This window comes from Drosophila virilis, chromosome 3, assembly GCF_030788295.1.
Source record: "Drosophila virilis strain 15010-1051.87 chromosome 3, Dvir_AGI_RSII-ME, whole genome shotgun sequence".
NCBI lineage: Eukaryota > Metazoa > Arthropoda > Insecta > Diptera > Drosophilidae > Drosophila > Drosophila virilis.
In genome coordinates this window covers 24,859,564-24,871,865 of record NC_091545.1, presented here as the reverse complement: position 1 = coordinate 24,871,865, position 12,302 = coordinate 24,859,564, and the positions used below count along the sequence as shown (strand labels likewise).

General features: G+C 39.6%; 1 protein-coding gene across 1 annotated transcript; it reads left to right on the top strand.

Moving 5' to 3' along the window:
• The first annotated feature begins 554 nt into the window (after positions 1–554).
• On the top strand, positions 555–1,526 carry LOC6622662 (uncharacterized). Its single transcript, XM_002048412.3, has one exon. It carries the CDS (start codon positions 555–557, stop codon positions 1,524–1,526), a length of 972 nt encoding a protein of 323 aa, XP_002048448.3.
• The last annotated feature ends 10,776 nt before the right edge of the window (positions 1,527–12,302 follow it).

Genomic DNA, 12,302 nt, shown 5'->3' with positions numbered 1-12,302 from the left:
TATTTTGGCACTTTGCTTTGGCCTTTTGTCGACTAATTCCGTTTTTGTTTATTTCCCTATACACACTCACACGGACTTGGTAGTTTTTATGCTCTGCGGCAGTCACAGTTGAGAACAAACTGCAATTTGGTCGCTTTAGAGATGCCACACAGCAGCTGTGTCTCCCAGTGCATATGTATGCATGCTGCAGAGGATTAACGTGCCACAAGACCAAAGAGCGGATTTTTGGTAGCAGCTGGCAAGAAAAAACTTTAAGTCTTGACTTTGTTCAGAGCTAAATACGATACGCTGAAAACTTTAACTTATTAACTTTTTTATTATTTGTATCCATTTGACAAGCTTTTAAACTCCATCTTAGAGCATATTTGTATTTAAGTCATATGGAAGATATATTCTCTCAGCTAGCAAGCCATGTTTAATCTGATGTCAAGAAACCAAAATTCGTTTTTGATTCACACCACAGACAGACATTCAACAAATAATAGTTTTTATAAAAAAAAAATATGAAATAATTTTAAAAACAAAAAGTGAATTGGAAACAAATGCATGCGGACATGGACACAAAAATGGAATCGAAGAAGAAACGGCAGCGACTAAAAGGTAAAGTTCGAAATGGAGGGAAGCTCGTGGATGATGTGGACCAACTCTCACGCATGCCCGGCCATTGTCCTGTAGGGAAATGCTGTGATATTATATTTCCATCCAATGTTATGATGCACATGCTGCAGAAGCACGCAAACGATTCGGGCTGCACAAACTCTGAGGTATATGACCATCGGCCGCTGCTGCTGAGCTTTGATCCGACGAGCATGGAGTACGGAGAAAATTATTGCGTGGCCAGCCTCATGTATGGAGGAATGGAGGGCAAGCCAGCAACGCAGCCGGGTCTACAGAACCTGAGCCTACCAAATTCGTCTCTGATAAACAATCAGCACATGTATGATAATTATTTGCCCCTAATGATGATGGCTTGCCGAAGTACTTGGTTTGCGGAAATCAAAGACAAACAGCTCGAACACGAACTGGCCTCCATGAATGCCGGCAAGGCCGGCCTCTATGTATTTTGGCTGGTGGCGCCCATCACAACTCGCAAGCTGTATTATACACTAACCATTTACGATCGCCAATACGTTAGTTCGCGGAGTGCGGTGCGCGTTGTGCGCGACTATACACACTTCCAGAATCCCAGTGATTTTCTGCCTCACGATGAAAACTATATGTTGTTGCGTGACTCCGAGGTCGTTGAGCTAATGAGCATTGGCAAAAAATCTGGCAAAAAACAAACGGACCAAAAGCCCGGCATACCAATGGAATTGATAGTTTACCAAGCCCCGCTAAGGCCAAAGACGCCTCGCGGCAGTCATAAAGATTTGCAGGTGGCACTAAAACATGCCCAAGACTTATATACCAGGTATATATTGCCACGCACCAAAGGTTCTGTCAAACGCGGTATTTCGGGCAGGCTGCTGCTCACGAGAAAGCCACGGTCCAAGGCAACTGGACAGTGTCCACGGTCCTTTCATTAAATGTTTCTATTTAAAATATGTTATGTTCGGACCAAGTACCTCCTGCGGGCCTAAAATTTTGAGTTAATTGCTTTCAATAAAATATGTATTTTTATGTTACGTTTGAGGAAGGGCATTTCCCAAATATATTCTTAAATAATAAAATTATATGAAATGAATTGTATCAATGGCGCAGAGCTTTCAAATTTGTGGCAAGTTGCCAGGATACGAACAGCATTAGTTCAATTTGAGTGCTCAGCACATTATTATTTAATAAGCTGGCAGCTGATTGAAAAGCAAGTGCGCATAAATTGCCAAGGGTGGGACACTTCCCACAGCCGCAAGGTGTGTGGACTAAGCAGCTTTTATGCATACACCTACACACACATGCACACACACACACACGTCACAGCCACCGCCACTTGAATACGCATGCAACAATTCAGCATACCATGTAAATGACGCTAATTGTATTACAATTTGCTTGAATGCCTAAAAGCGGGCAATGGCAAATCACAAACCGCTTAGTTCGGATATTATATGGACACAGTGTTGGGCCGTGGGCTGGGCAATTGTTGCGCATTTGATCTGCACCAGCTCAAAAGGCAGCCAGCCCAGCGCCCGCACCCACACCCGCACCCGCCCATCCCCAGTGTAGCCAACCACTTGCCACACATGCAATTTTAATCATGGGAAATATGTGTGCTGTGCTGCTGCACTGCAGCCACGATGATGAAGCGTGGCAATTGAATGGTTTGGGTAAGTGGCGCCAATGTGGTAAGCAGCCCGCACCCACTTGAATTATGCCTTTCATAGTAGTTATTCACTGTTATCGGTGGTTGGATAAGAATGCTAGCGACGCTGTCCAAGCCACAAGTCGGTGCCATACGAATGACAGCTAGTAACTGGGCTTGTGTTTGTGCACTTTATCTGAATGTTCTACATGCCCATAATCTGTACATTTACTCATGCGTCAAAGCGGACTGTGTGCAGCCCGAAGTATGAACCAAAATGCATTAATTGCCATGACAACCTAAAGTAATTACAAGCTATATATAATCAAACTGAGTCGTATTATGATATACCACTAAAAAAATCAGCATAAATTACACTAAATTGAAACATCATTTAATCTCTAATAATAAATATTAATTTAAATTTAAGCTACGTGTTGGGAAGTCAGTTGAAATTAAAACATTAATTATTTTAGTTTAACAGGGCTTAGCTACATATTTAGGCTACCTAATCTTTCCGTATGTGCGAGCCAGATATTATCGATATGAATAGATTTATATTCTGGCATAAAATTTTGGGTGCACTGTCAATCATACTGTTAGTTATTCTGTAGCAGAGTGTAATCTCCAGACATTTAAATATCTTTCATGCATACAAGTTAGCGCAGGAAGGGCTCTGAGGTTGGGTATACGTTTCGCATCCTTCTCATAGATGCATTTGCTTGGCATGGTTGGGTACCAGAAAGCATAACAGAATAAAGGCACTTGGATGTGAATTTCTAGGAATTTTATATTATTAAAATATATTACGCTCTTTGCCAGACTTGGCCTGCACTCAAACAAATGTAAAGTCGTACACAGTCTATAGCGTTCCGACAGGGTTTTATTATTTTTATTTTATTATATAACTGTAAGATGGGTAAATTTTGTCGATTAAATTCTCGTTTGTTGAGGAACTGCAAGATCTCCAAGAGCTTTAGCCGCGTTAGCTTGTTTAATTGAATTCCTTAAGCTCGTCATACCTTGTTATGCACCTACTTGCACCTAGTCAAAAGCGGAAATCCGTTGGGCTTAGCTTTTGTTAAAATGGCAATTTGTATTAATCATAGCAGCCCTTCGATATGGACAGAACCTCTCCACTTAATTTACTCGAGCAATCTCATTTTAGGCAAATAACATTGTACCTATTCAATATTGTCACGTGTTATGTCTAGGCTTATGGTCTTCAAGTTTGGACAGAGCTCTTGTGCTAGGACTTACAGGCACTTACCGCCGTCGTGGATGTAAAGGATGCCATTTTTACAAAATTTTTGAAAAACTAAGCCACTTCGTAGCGCTCTCGTTGTCTATGACATCTTGAAGACAAAGTTTTTAAATAGGTCGCGATTGTAAAAAAAGCTTTGTGCACTTTTTGCATGCGCACGTCCCAAGCTGATTTGATCCTTCAACTTTTTTTTTATGTGCATGTACATTGTGCCCAGTTCTTCTGAGCTTGGCTCTACAACTGTTAGTCTTTTAGTTAAAATAATCGATGCAATTTCGTAACGTTGTTAAATGTAGACAGATGAAAAATATTTTAAAATCTCTTTCTCGTTCATCGATTACAATCAAAAGTAGCCGAATTGGGAAAGATCTAATATTCGCGATTGTTTTGAAATGCAAAGGGTGTGCTCAACTAAAAATACCCTATGTACCTATAATAAACACACAGTACCTGAACCAATAAATAAATATAGCGAGAGGTCGAATGATAGTGGGACTACGTGTTTGAGAAAAAGCGATAAAAAAAGGAGTAAAAGAGACAGAAAGATTCAACACAATAGGTAATGAGAGATGGAGAAGGGGGCAATTAGTAGTGGGAGACAAAGTTCAAGAAAGAAGAGGGAAATGTAAAGGTAAAGTAAAGGTTAAATGCATTTAGCATATGAAGGGCGACACTTCTCTGTATAAAACAAGTACTTTTATTCCTGATATCCACACTTAAACATAATCAGTGTATGGTTTTAAGATCCGCAAAAAACATTTTATGTCTAGATCATCGATGCAATAGTAAAATTGTCGCTGGCTCGGTGCACAGTTCGAAACAAGGCCCGCCTGGTCTTGTTTAATATTTTAAAAATTAAATGTTTAGTAAAGATTGCCAGTTGTAAAAAGAATGTTGAAATTCGTGTTTGTTTTCATAAACAAGACGCAGGATAAAGTTTAACCAATATGTATGTTTCGATATATGCAGTGGCTGGAGCTTAACTTATTTACAAACTGGATCTGGATTCATCTCTGGCTTACCTTCTAAGGACTAAGCTTCAGTTCATAATAATAACTAAACGGGAGTTATGGGCTTCAACTGGTTCAGATCAAAACCGGTTCGCAGTCTTTTTGCCTATAGAGCAGAAAAAGTTCCGCCACTTCAAGAAGAACTCAGCTTATTCGATTGCTCACCTTAAATGTGTTGACAACAACAAGGCAACTAGAAAGTAAGGGTTAATATATTGCTATATATATATATTTATTTATATATATTGCCTGCTTGCACTCCAGATGTGTCAAGAGCTGATGTTTTTTGCCAGTGCCAGTAAAAAAAGGTTGCATATAACGAATGTGAATGCCAGGAAAACGATTCAAGTGCTTGACTGCTCGACAAATTCAGAGCAATGTAGCCCGCCCACAACCATTCACTCGTTCCACCTACAAAAGCGCTTTATCACATTCTCGGCAGTTTGCTTCGCCTTATACTGCATACTTACATACAAAGATATATTGTTTACTGCCTGGTTGCAGTTTTTGTTCCCACAACCTTCACGCAGAATATGTCCATGTGCTCTTGTGATATACGTTTTGCCATCCAAACTGTCATCTTTGGGTTGCCGGCAGTGACAATGTGAGGCAGCATGGGATAAAAAATGCTGCCAAGAGGCTGCAGCTGCAGCTGCAACTGCAGCACTTGAAGTCTGCGGCATGGGAAAGTACCAGCTCAGTTGGATCGGTCGGGGATTAGCCGAATGTTCGTAAGATGTGTGGCACAAAATGATGTTAGTGGCAAGTGGAAAAACTACACAGAAAACGTTGCAACTTGAGACTGATGTGGCCATTTTGCTGGCAGCAATAACAATTTCAATTTGACATGCCCGTCCCAAAAAGTCATTAACATGTCAGTTCATGCATATCTATATACTCGTATGCTCACACATACATGCACGTCAACTATCACCTGAAGCTCTAGAAACTTTTACGTGTAGGTAACAATTTGAGAGATTGAACTGAAGCTTAACTTTAAAATAATTCAAATTTAATTTGACTGCCCAATGTAAGCTACGTAAATATTTGTGTAGTTGATAATCCTGAAATGGTTTTGGCTGCTTTTTCTCATTGTTCAAATAATTATTTATAAGCTCAGCCAAAGATCCAAATTTGTTAAATAAGGATTTAACAGTTCACATTTAAACATAGATCTCTAGGTCACAACTCACTTGACTTATGGTGCAATTTAGGTGAATGGAAGTGAGTGCACTGATTGGTTTCTTTGCACACAACAAACAAACCTGGCTCACTTTGTTTGTGTTTGCTGTACATGAACATTAACACTTTGCCACTAATGATAAATAGCTCAAGAAGTGGAAGCTTAAAGTACAAACTACAATAGCTGGGTAGAAGCTGTGGGCCAGCACAACAACAATAAACGACAGCTACAATATAACATTATTAATAGAGCTAAGTGTTCAACAAGGGTCCCTAAAGGAAAGGAAAGTTTACTTTCGAAGTCAAGCTGGTTGCCAAGTTACTTGTTTGAAGCTTGTTACATGCGTTTTCTTGGCTGCGGTTTCTGTTTACAAGTAACTGCCTTGAGGGCGATGATTGCTTGGTTGGTTCTATCGGAGTTGTTGCATATGACCTCTATTTTGATTAGTTTTCAAACAATTGTAACCAAAACTTAAAGCATTTAATTGATTTGCATTTGAATGTGTATGCTAAATGCTGCAGATCTCTTATTAAACCATTTGTATTTTACGACTTTCAAGCCTAAATCATTTCTAATTTATGGCATCATTTTGTTTTAATAGTCAAACGATATATCCAACAGATAAATGTGTCACATACACTCACGCACGCCCACAATTGATTTACCAAAAAATTATGTTATTTTGAAATTTTGTTGAAATTTATGATGCCATTCGTAACGTTAAATTGGGGGAGTCTCGAAACGAGATTTAAACTTTAATACTGGGCAATTGTATTGTATTTGGCCTCGGTGCGCAGGTTTATGAGTTGGTTTGTTTTTATCACTTGAACGGGAAATTAGAATTATTGTCATGGCTTTTATTACGGTCATAAATTTAATAAAGCCAATGCAAGTGAATTTACCGTGCTGCATTAAAGATGAGTTATTGCCCAGATGGTGTTAAAGTGTGGCTTTAATTTTAATTAGTTTGCTCTTCTGATGGGGCTTTAGCAAGACCACATTGTTTGCTTATCGGACACGTGCACACGTTTTCTGTCTGGGGATTGCAGCAGAGTTTGCATATTGCCCCAGGCCGGCAATAAAGCGGCTTACAACAGAATATTGCAGAGCCAAAGGTGGGCAGGTAGTCTACCATATTCAGCCCACTGTTATTCTATGGAAAATCAAAAATAAAAATGTTTGTTTGGGTTTCTCTATAAAAAATATAAAACCCTTTAAAGGTGTATTTGTTGTTGCTATCAGCTTAGAAGTCTTTTCGACTTATGTTTGCTACTGCTGTATTTTAGTTCGTTTTTTTTTTCGCATGCACAACATGCTAAAATTTAAATTGTTGTATGCTTTTTAAAGCCATATAGGCTGTGAACTAGCGTACTGTCTCCTATATTTCGCACTACTGCTCACTAGTAAGTGCAGCTCATGCTATGAGTCGAAATACGTATTGGGCCATTTTGTAGATCTAGCTACAAAATTCTATTTGTGTTGAACAACATTTTCCTATCAGTGGTTATCTGTTTTCAATACAGGTCAAACAATTAAACGGATAAGAATAAAGGAATGGAAAAGAACAAAATTATTACTGGCTCAACCAGAAAAGTCCATTAAAGCACATGAAAATACATTTCCAGTCGGTGGCCTAATGGGAAACGTGTCCCACGCTCACACTTACACACTTTTAACATAGTTATACACATGGGGCAGATGCATGCGCACTTCAAATGGCCTAAAAAGGAAAGGTGCGCACCCAAAAGCACCTCAATTTATACTTACCCACACACAAACACCCACACACACACACCCCCACACACACAAGCGCATGCACAAAGTCAGGAATACAAGGCACATGCAGACGTGCGAAAATGTAGCAATTTACAAAGGGTTATGCCAAAAAAAAAAAAAAAAAAAACGAAAGAAAAAACACCAAAAACAACAAAAACTCACTGACGCACACGGAGGGAGCCATATGTATGAATATATACATTTTACCTTAGAGGTGAGCAACATTTTGACACAAATGACACAGATTTCCAGGTAATATATGGTCGACGAGTAACGATACAGAATCTCAGGTAAATACATTTTTAAGATTTATGAATAATTTTTCTCTATTTTTTCAAAAGGAGTAAACGATTTCGGGCAATCATTAATATAGTTCAAGCGTCACAAAAATCTAGTAAACGCAATGGTTAGTTTAAAATTCACGTATTCCACAGTTCCGGTATGCGAATTCAGTAGCCTTTTGCCTTTGCATGTCTATCACAGCTTTTTCATTTTATTTTTTTATTTTCTTGTTGGTGTTGTGTTTTGTATGTAAATGTTTGAACTGTCTGCACGAGTCCCAGAACAAAGTTGAACAACAGCAATGACAAAGGGGTCAGGAGTTTGCACAAACATGACGCATACGTGGACACAGCATACACGCACACAAACACACTCCAGTTGCATTAATATGCAAATATTTGAGAGAGCATTTATGTCATGCTTTTCCCACATCATAAGCATACCTTCTGACATATTTTAAAGCATTATGTGCCTAGCGTTTTCTCTTTTGAAATTAGAAGAAAACTACGTGCGAGCCTCTCCTATATAGGTACATGAACATGGTCAATGTAGATTAAAATGAATATAAACATATATGTCCAGGTGATACAAGTCAATTATTTGACTACCTCACAAACGGACTACGTGCTGTATGCGCAATATATTTGAGCCATATGTTTGAGCTGAATTACCCAACGAACAACTTGACTGAGACAAATATCTGTGTAGCACAGGGGCACATCGAATGCAACTTAATGCTGTTCGGCAGCCTTTGGTCAAGCTTAAGCCATGTTGAAAGTCAAGTCATCAGCTGCAATTGAGAAGCCAACAGCCACAAGAACAAGCAACCACAACTGGCAGTCTGTGAGGCAATGTGAAATCGATCTGCTAAGTGGGTTGGCCAAGGCTTCTAGCTGCTCGAGTCTGGCTCCTGGCTACTGATTCCTGACTACTTGCTCCTGTTTGTTTTCCTTTGCTTTTCTTTTTTTTTTTTTTTTTGTTACCTTCAATGACATTGACAATTGAATTAGCTCTGCCTTGCTCCCTTAGAGCTGCGATTCGATTTCACTTAGTTTTTGCAGTTGTTGTCGTTGTTGTGCTGGGTTCCCTTTGGCGTTAACTGCACATTAAACAGCTTGATTGCCAAGAGTGCCCAATCAAGTGAGTTTCTTTCAGTATGCTGTTGCCGCAAATCAATTCTTTTTAGTTGTCCTTTATATGGGGTTTATTTGGTTTTTGGTTTTAGTTTCTGTGCTCTCTACTCTTTTCTTTGGCGGTTCTTTGTTGTCACAATTTCTTTAAGCAAGCAAATGAAATTATCTAAAAGAAATAAGAGGCACTTTGTTTGTTTTAGCTCTTGCGAACAATTGATTAGACTGTGCTTTGTATATTGTAAATTACAAGTAAATAGAGCCGACTGTTAAAAGAATACAAAGCAAAGTGTTAGATGTGCTTGGAAATTTGATAATCAACAGTGAGGGTTGATATATTCCATTTTCTTGGGAATATATCCTTGATGAATAGGCAAATTAAGGGCACGGACTGCACTTTGGTTGAGTAAATTAATTTTATATTCAAATTAGTTTCCTTGGACGCATAACCCTGGGGCAAAGTGATTACCCGAATGTTAATTCTCTTCTATACAACTTTTGGCTGGCTTTGACTGCTGCAATGTTCTCTCTCTTTGACAACTATGCAGTTATCTCTTCATTCATCATACAGCCTTTGCCTCGGTTCGTGTCTATTAATGCTGGCCAACTGTTCTGCCAGAGTTTCCCAATGAATAACTCTACTCGGCTGCGCCTTGCATACCAAATAGGAGACGTCAAGAAGTATATCTTGCACGGACCGGAAGCCGCACAGCAAATGCTACCATGGCCATGGCTCTTCCGGAAGTCGCATTCGCACACTTGTCGCTCATAACTTCAACTTGAAGTTAGTTGGCGCTTTGTTCAGGTGAAAAGGAGACGAAAACAAAACGAAATAGAAAACACTTCGCTACTTGGTACACTTTTTGGGTCAAATGCAATTTAAACGATGAAATTTTTTGTGGGCAGCAAAAAAATAACAAGAAAATGTGCTGAAAAGAGGGCAAAAGAAAAAGCGGAACCGCATTTGAGCCTTTTTTATCGAGCAGCTATACAGACAACGCGGCAGTGCAGAGCAAAGCAAATTTATATTATAGTCATGAAGCCGTAGAGAGAACGGTGGCGATGGAATAGAGAGAATAGAGTCTTGGCTACTGCTGGAGCTGTAGCTGGCTCTGGTGCTGCCTTTTTTGACTGTCGTTGCCGTTGTACAAAGTGGAAAATGTGGTTAAAAACCGCAATACGAAATAAATTACTTTTTCTGCTTTGAGCTGCAGTCCGAGGCTGTCGGGGCTCCTTTTGCATTGCAGCTTGAAATTGAAAGCTTCCGCTCCCGCCGCCCAGTGCCAGCCATTTATCCCGCCACCCAACAACTAACGCCCACCGAACATTAGGCCGCGCTCGCCATTGCTCGCTTCCGTTTCCGCCGTTTCAGCCGCAGTCAGTAACCGCTGCGTGGATGCGTTGCCCATTGTCTCAGGCAATCTACGACCCAATTTTGGCCAACTTAAAGTACGCTTAAAGGCAACTTCTGTCCGGCCTATTTGTCAGATGACCATCGCATTCAAAACGCGCCATATCTGCCCCAATGCTGGCCAGTTGGCGGCCTAATTTGAATTATGGCCATCAAAAAGTGGCAAAACTTGTTAGAGCAACTGGCGCTAAGCCAGCGGCATTTGCCCATTTCTTGGCATACACATACGTTTTTCATATTCTGCATTTGAGAGACTTTTTCTTCGGTTCAAATTGCAATATCATTTGCTCGTAACTTACAACTATAGATTAGCAATGTGAGATTCTAAGAAAAAAAAAAACGGGTTATAACTTTACCAAATCGGTAATAATCTGCTTGGCTAAGCTATGAAAATAAACAATAAATGATGGCATCGATGAACAAAATATGTGACTTTCTTTTTATTTAAACAATGATATCAGTGAGTTGTCTTTTTATTATTTAAAGAGTTTCAACTAAAATTAAAAAAAAAAAAAAAATTAAATGTTTGATATTTGAAGCTCTATTTTAGATCGAAGAATAATTGTACTTAACGGGGTTGCATTTTGCTTCTTTACCCATTTTCAATGGATTCGGGCTATAATTATTCGCCTTATAAGTCAATAAACCTATATAAAGTAAAAGACCCTTGATAATTAAGCTTTTACTGGCGCTCTTTGCAAGACCTAAGTATTTTTTAGTCTACTTGTGGCAAAAAGTTGAAGCCCAGCATTGTTGCCTTTTATTGACACGCATTTTGTTGCAAATGAAAATAGTTTTCAAAACATTTATCCAACACAAAGGCACAATGGCATTTGAAAATTGCAAAGAAAGTCGCATTAAAGTAAAATAGCGCTAAGTGCGCAGTCACAATTGCAATTACAGATCGCGACCCGCTCTGGTCCTGGCCTGCAATCCCAACTCCTCTGACTCCGTTTCTCTCTCGCTATCCCTCTCTGTCTATCTATCTATCCAGTCTATCTCTACTATCCTCTGGCAAGTGGACTCAAGTCGACAGTTTTGTATGACAATTGTTGTCTGGTCAGAGCCATTGTTGTTGCTTGGTTTGCCCTGTTATGCTGTGTTCTTCTGGCTGGGCCAGGGCTGCCATTTATTTGCCGTTTGCATTCAACTAGCTGATGAATGGCCATTAGAAGTAAGCACAACGCTCTACGAGATTACCTTAAGTATGCGGCAATTGCACAAGGAGCTTTCTGATGCCGCCTCCTAATGCTGTTACAATAAAAGTCGCCGCACGCACCCTTGCCCATAATTTATGCGCGACTTGCACATCTGACAGGATAGTCGACCCCACAGTGTTGTCACTAAGAGCAAATTTATGGCCTACAAACAAAAGACAGCTGCCGGTCAATATCTAAGAAAACTACTTCGTACTACAATATGTACGACAACGCCCCAATGGCTACTAAATAAACGGAAATTGATGACGCGTAAAAAGCGACGTTGACAATTTTAAAAACTTGTATTGGCATACAGAACCATAGTTTAACTTTGTTTCCCTGTAAAAACAAATAACAAGATAGGGTATTTGTGATTTAATTTTGAGCATTATCTATATAAATATTGTGGATACAACTCTCCTGACATAAGAGTTAGATTAGATTAACATATTACATTACATTACATTTTTTTTGCGTGAGTGTCATCTATTATTTGTTTGCTAAAAGAAAACCTAACAATGGAATCAAGCTTATATTCTGGCAACTCCTTGCTTCCATATTGTGTGAAACTTTTGTGTAACTCTCGGCTTTTTCGCAGGGCAGCTGCTAGGCGTGTATTCCTTTAGATGGGCTGTCGCCTTTTTGTTTTAGTTGTGTGTCGCATACACACACACATTTATCATAATCGAAGTTTTGTGTGGAGCCCCTCAGGGGAATGCAGCAAAGTACGAGGATGACGACGGCTGCCATTTGTTTCCATTTTGTGTTAACGTCAGCAGGCTGAGCGCGCTGGAACAAAAAGTTGAGG

Coding starts and splice junctions, on each gene's coding strand:
- LOC6622662 (XM_002048412.3), top strand. CDS start 555: ATGGACACAAAAATGGAATCGAAGAAGAAACGGCAGCGACTAAAAGGT.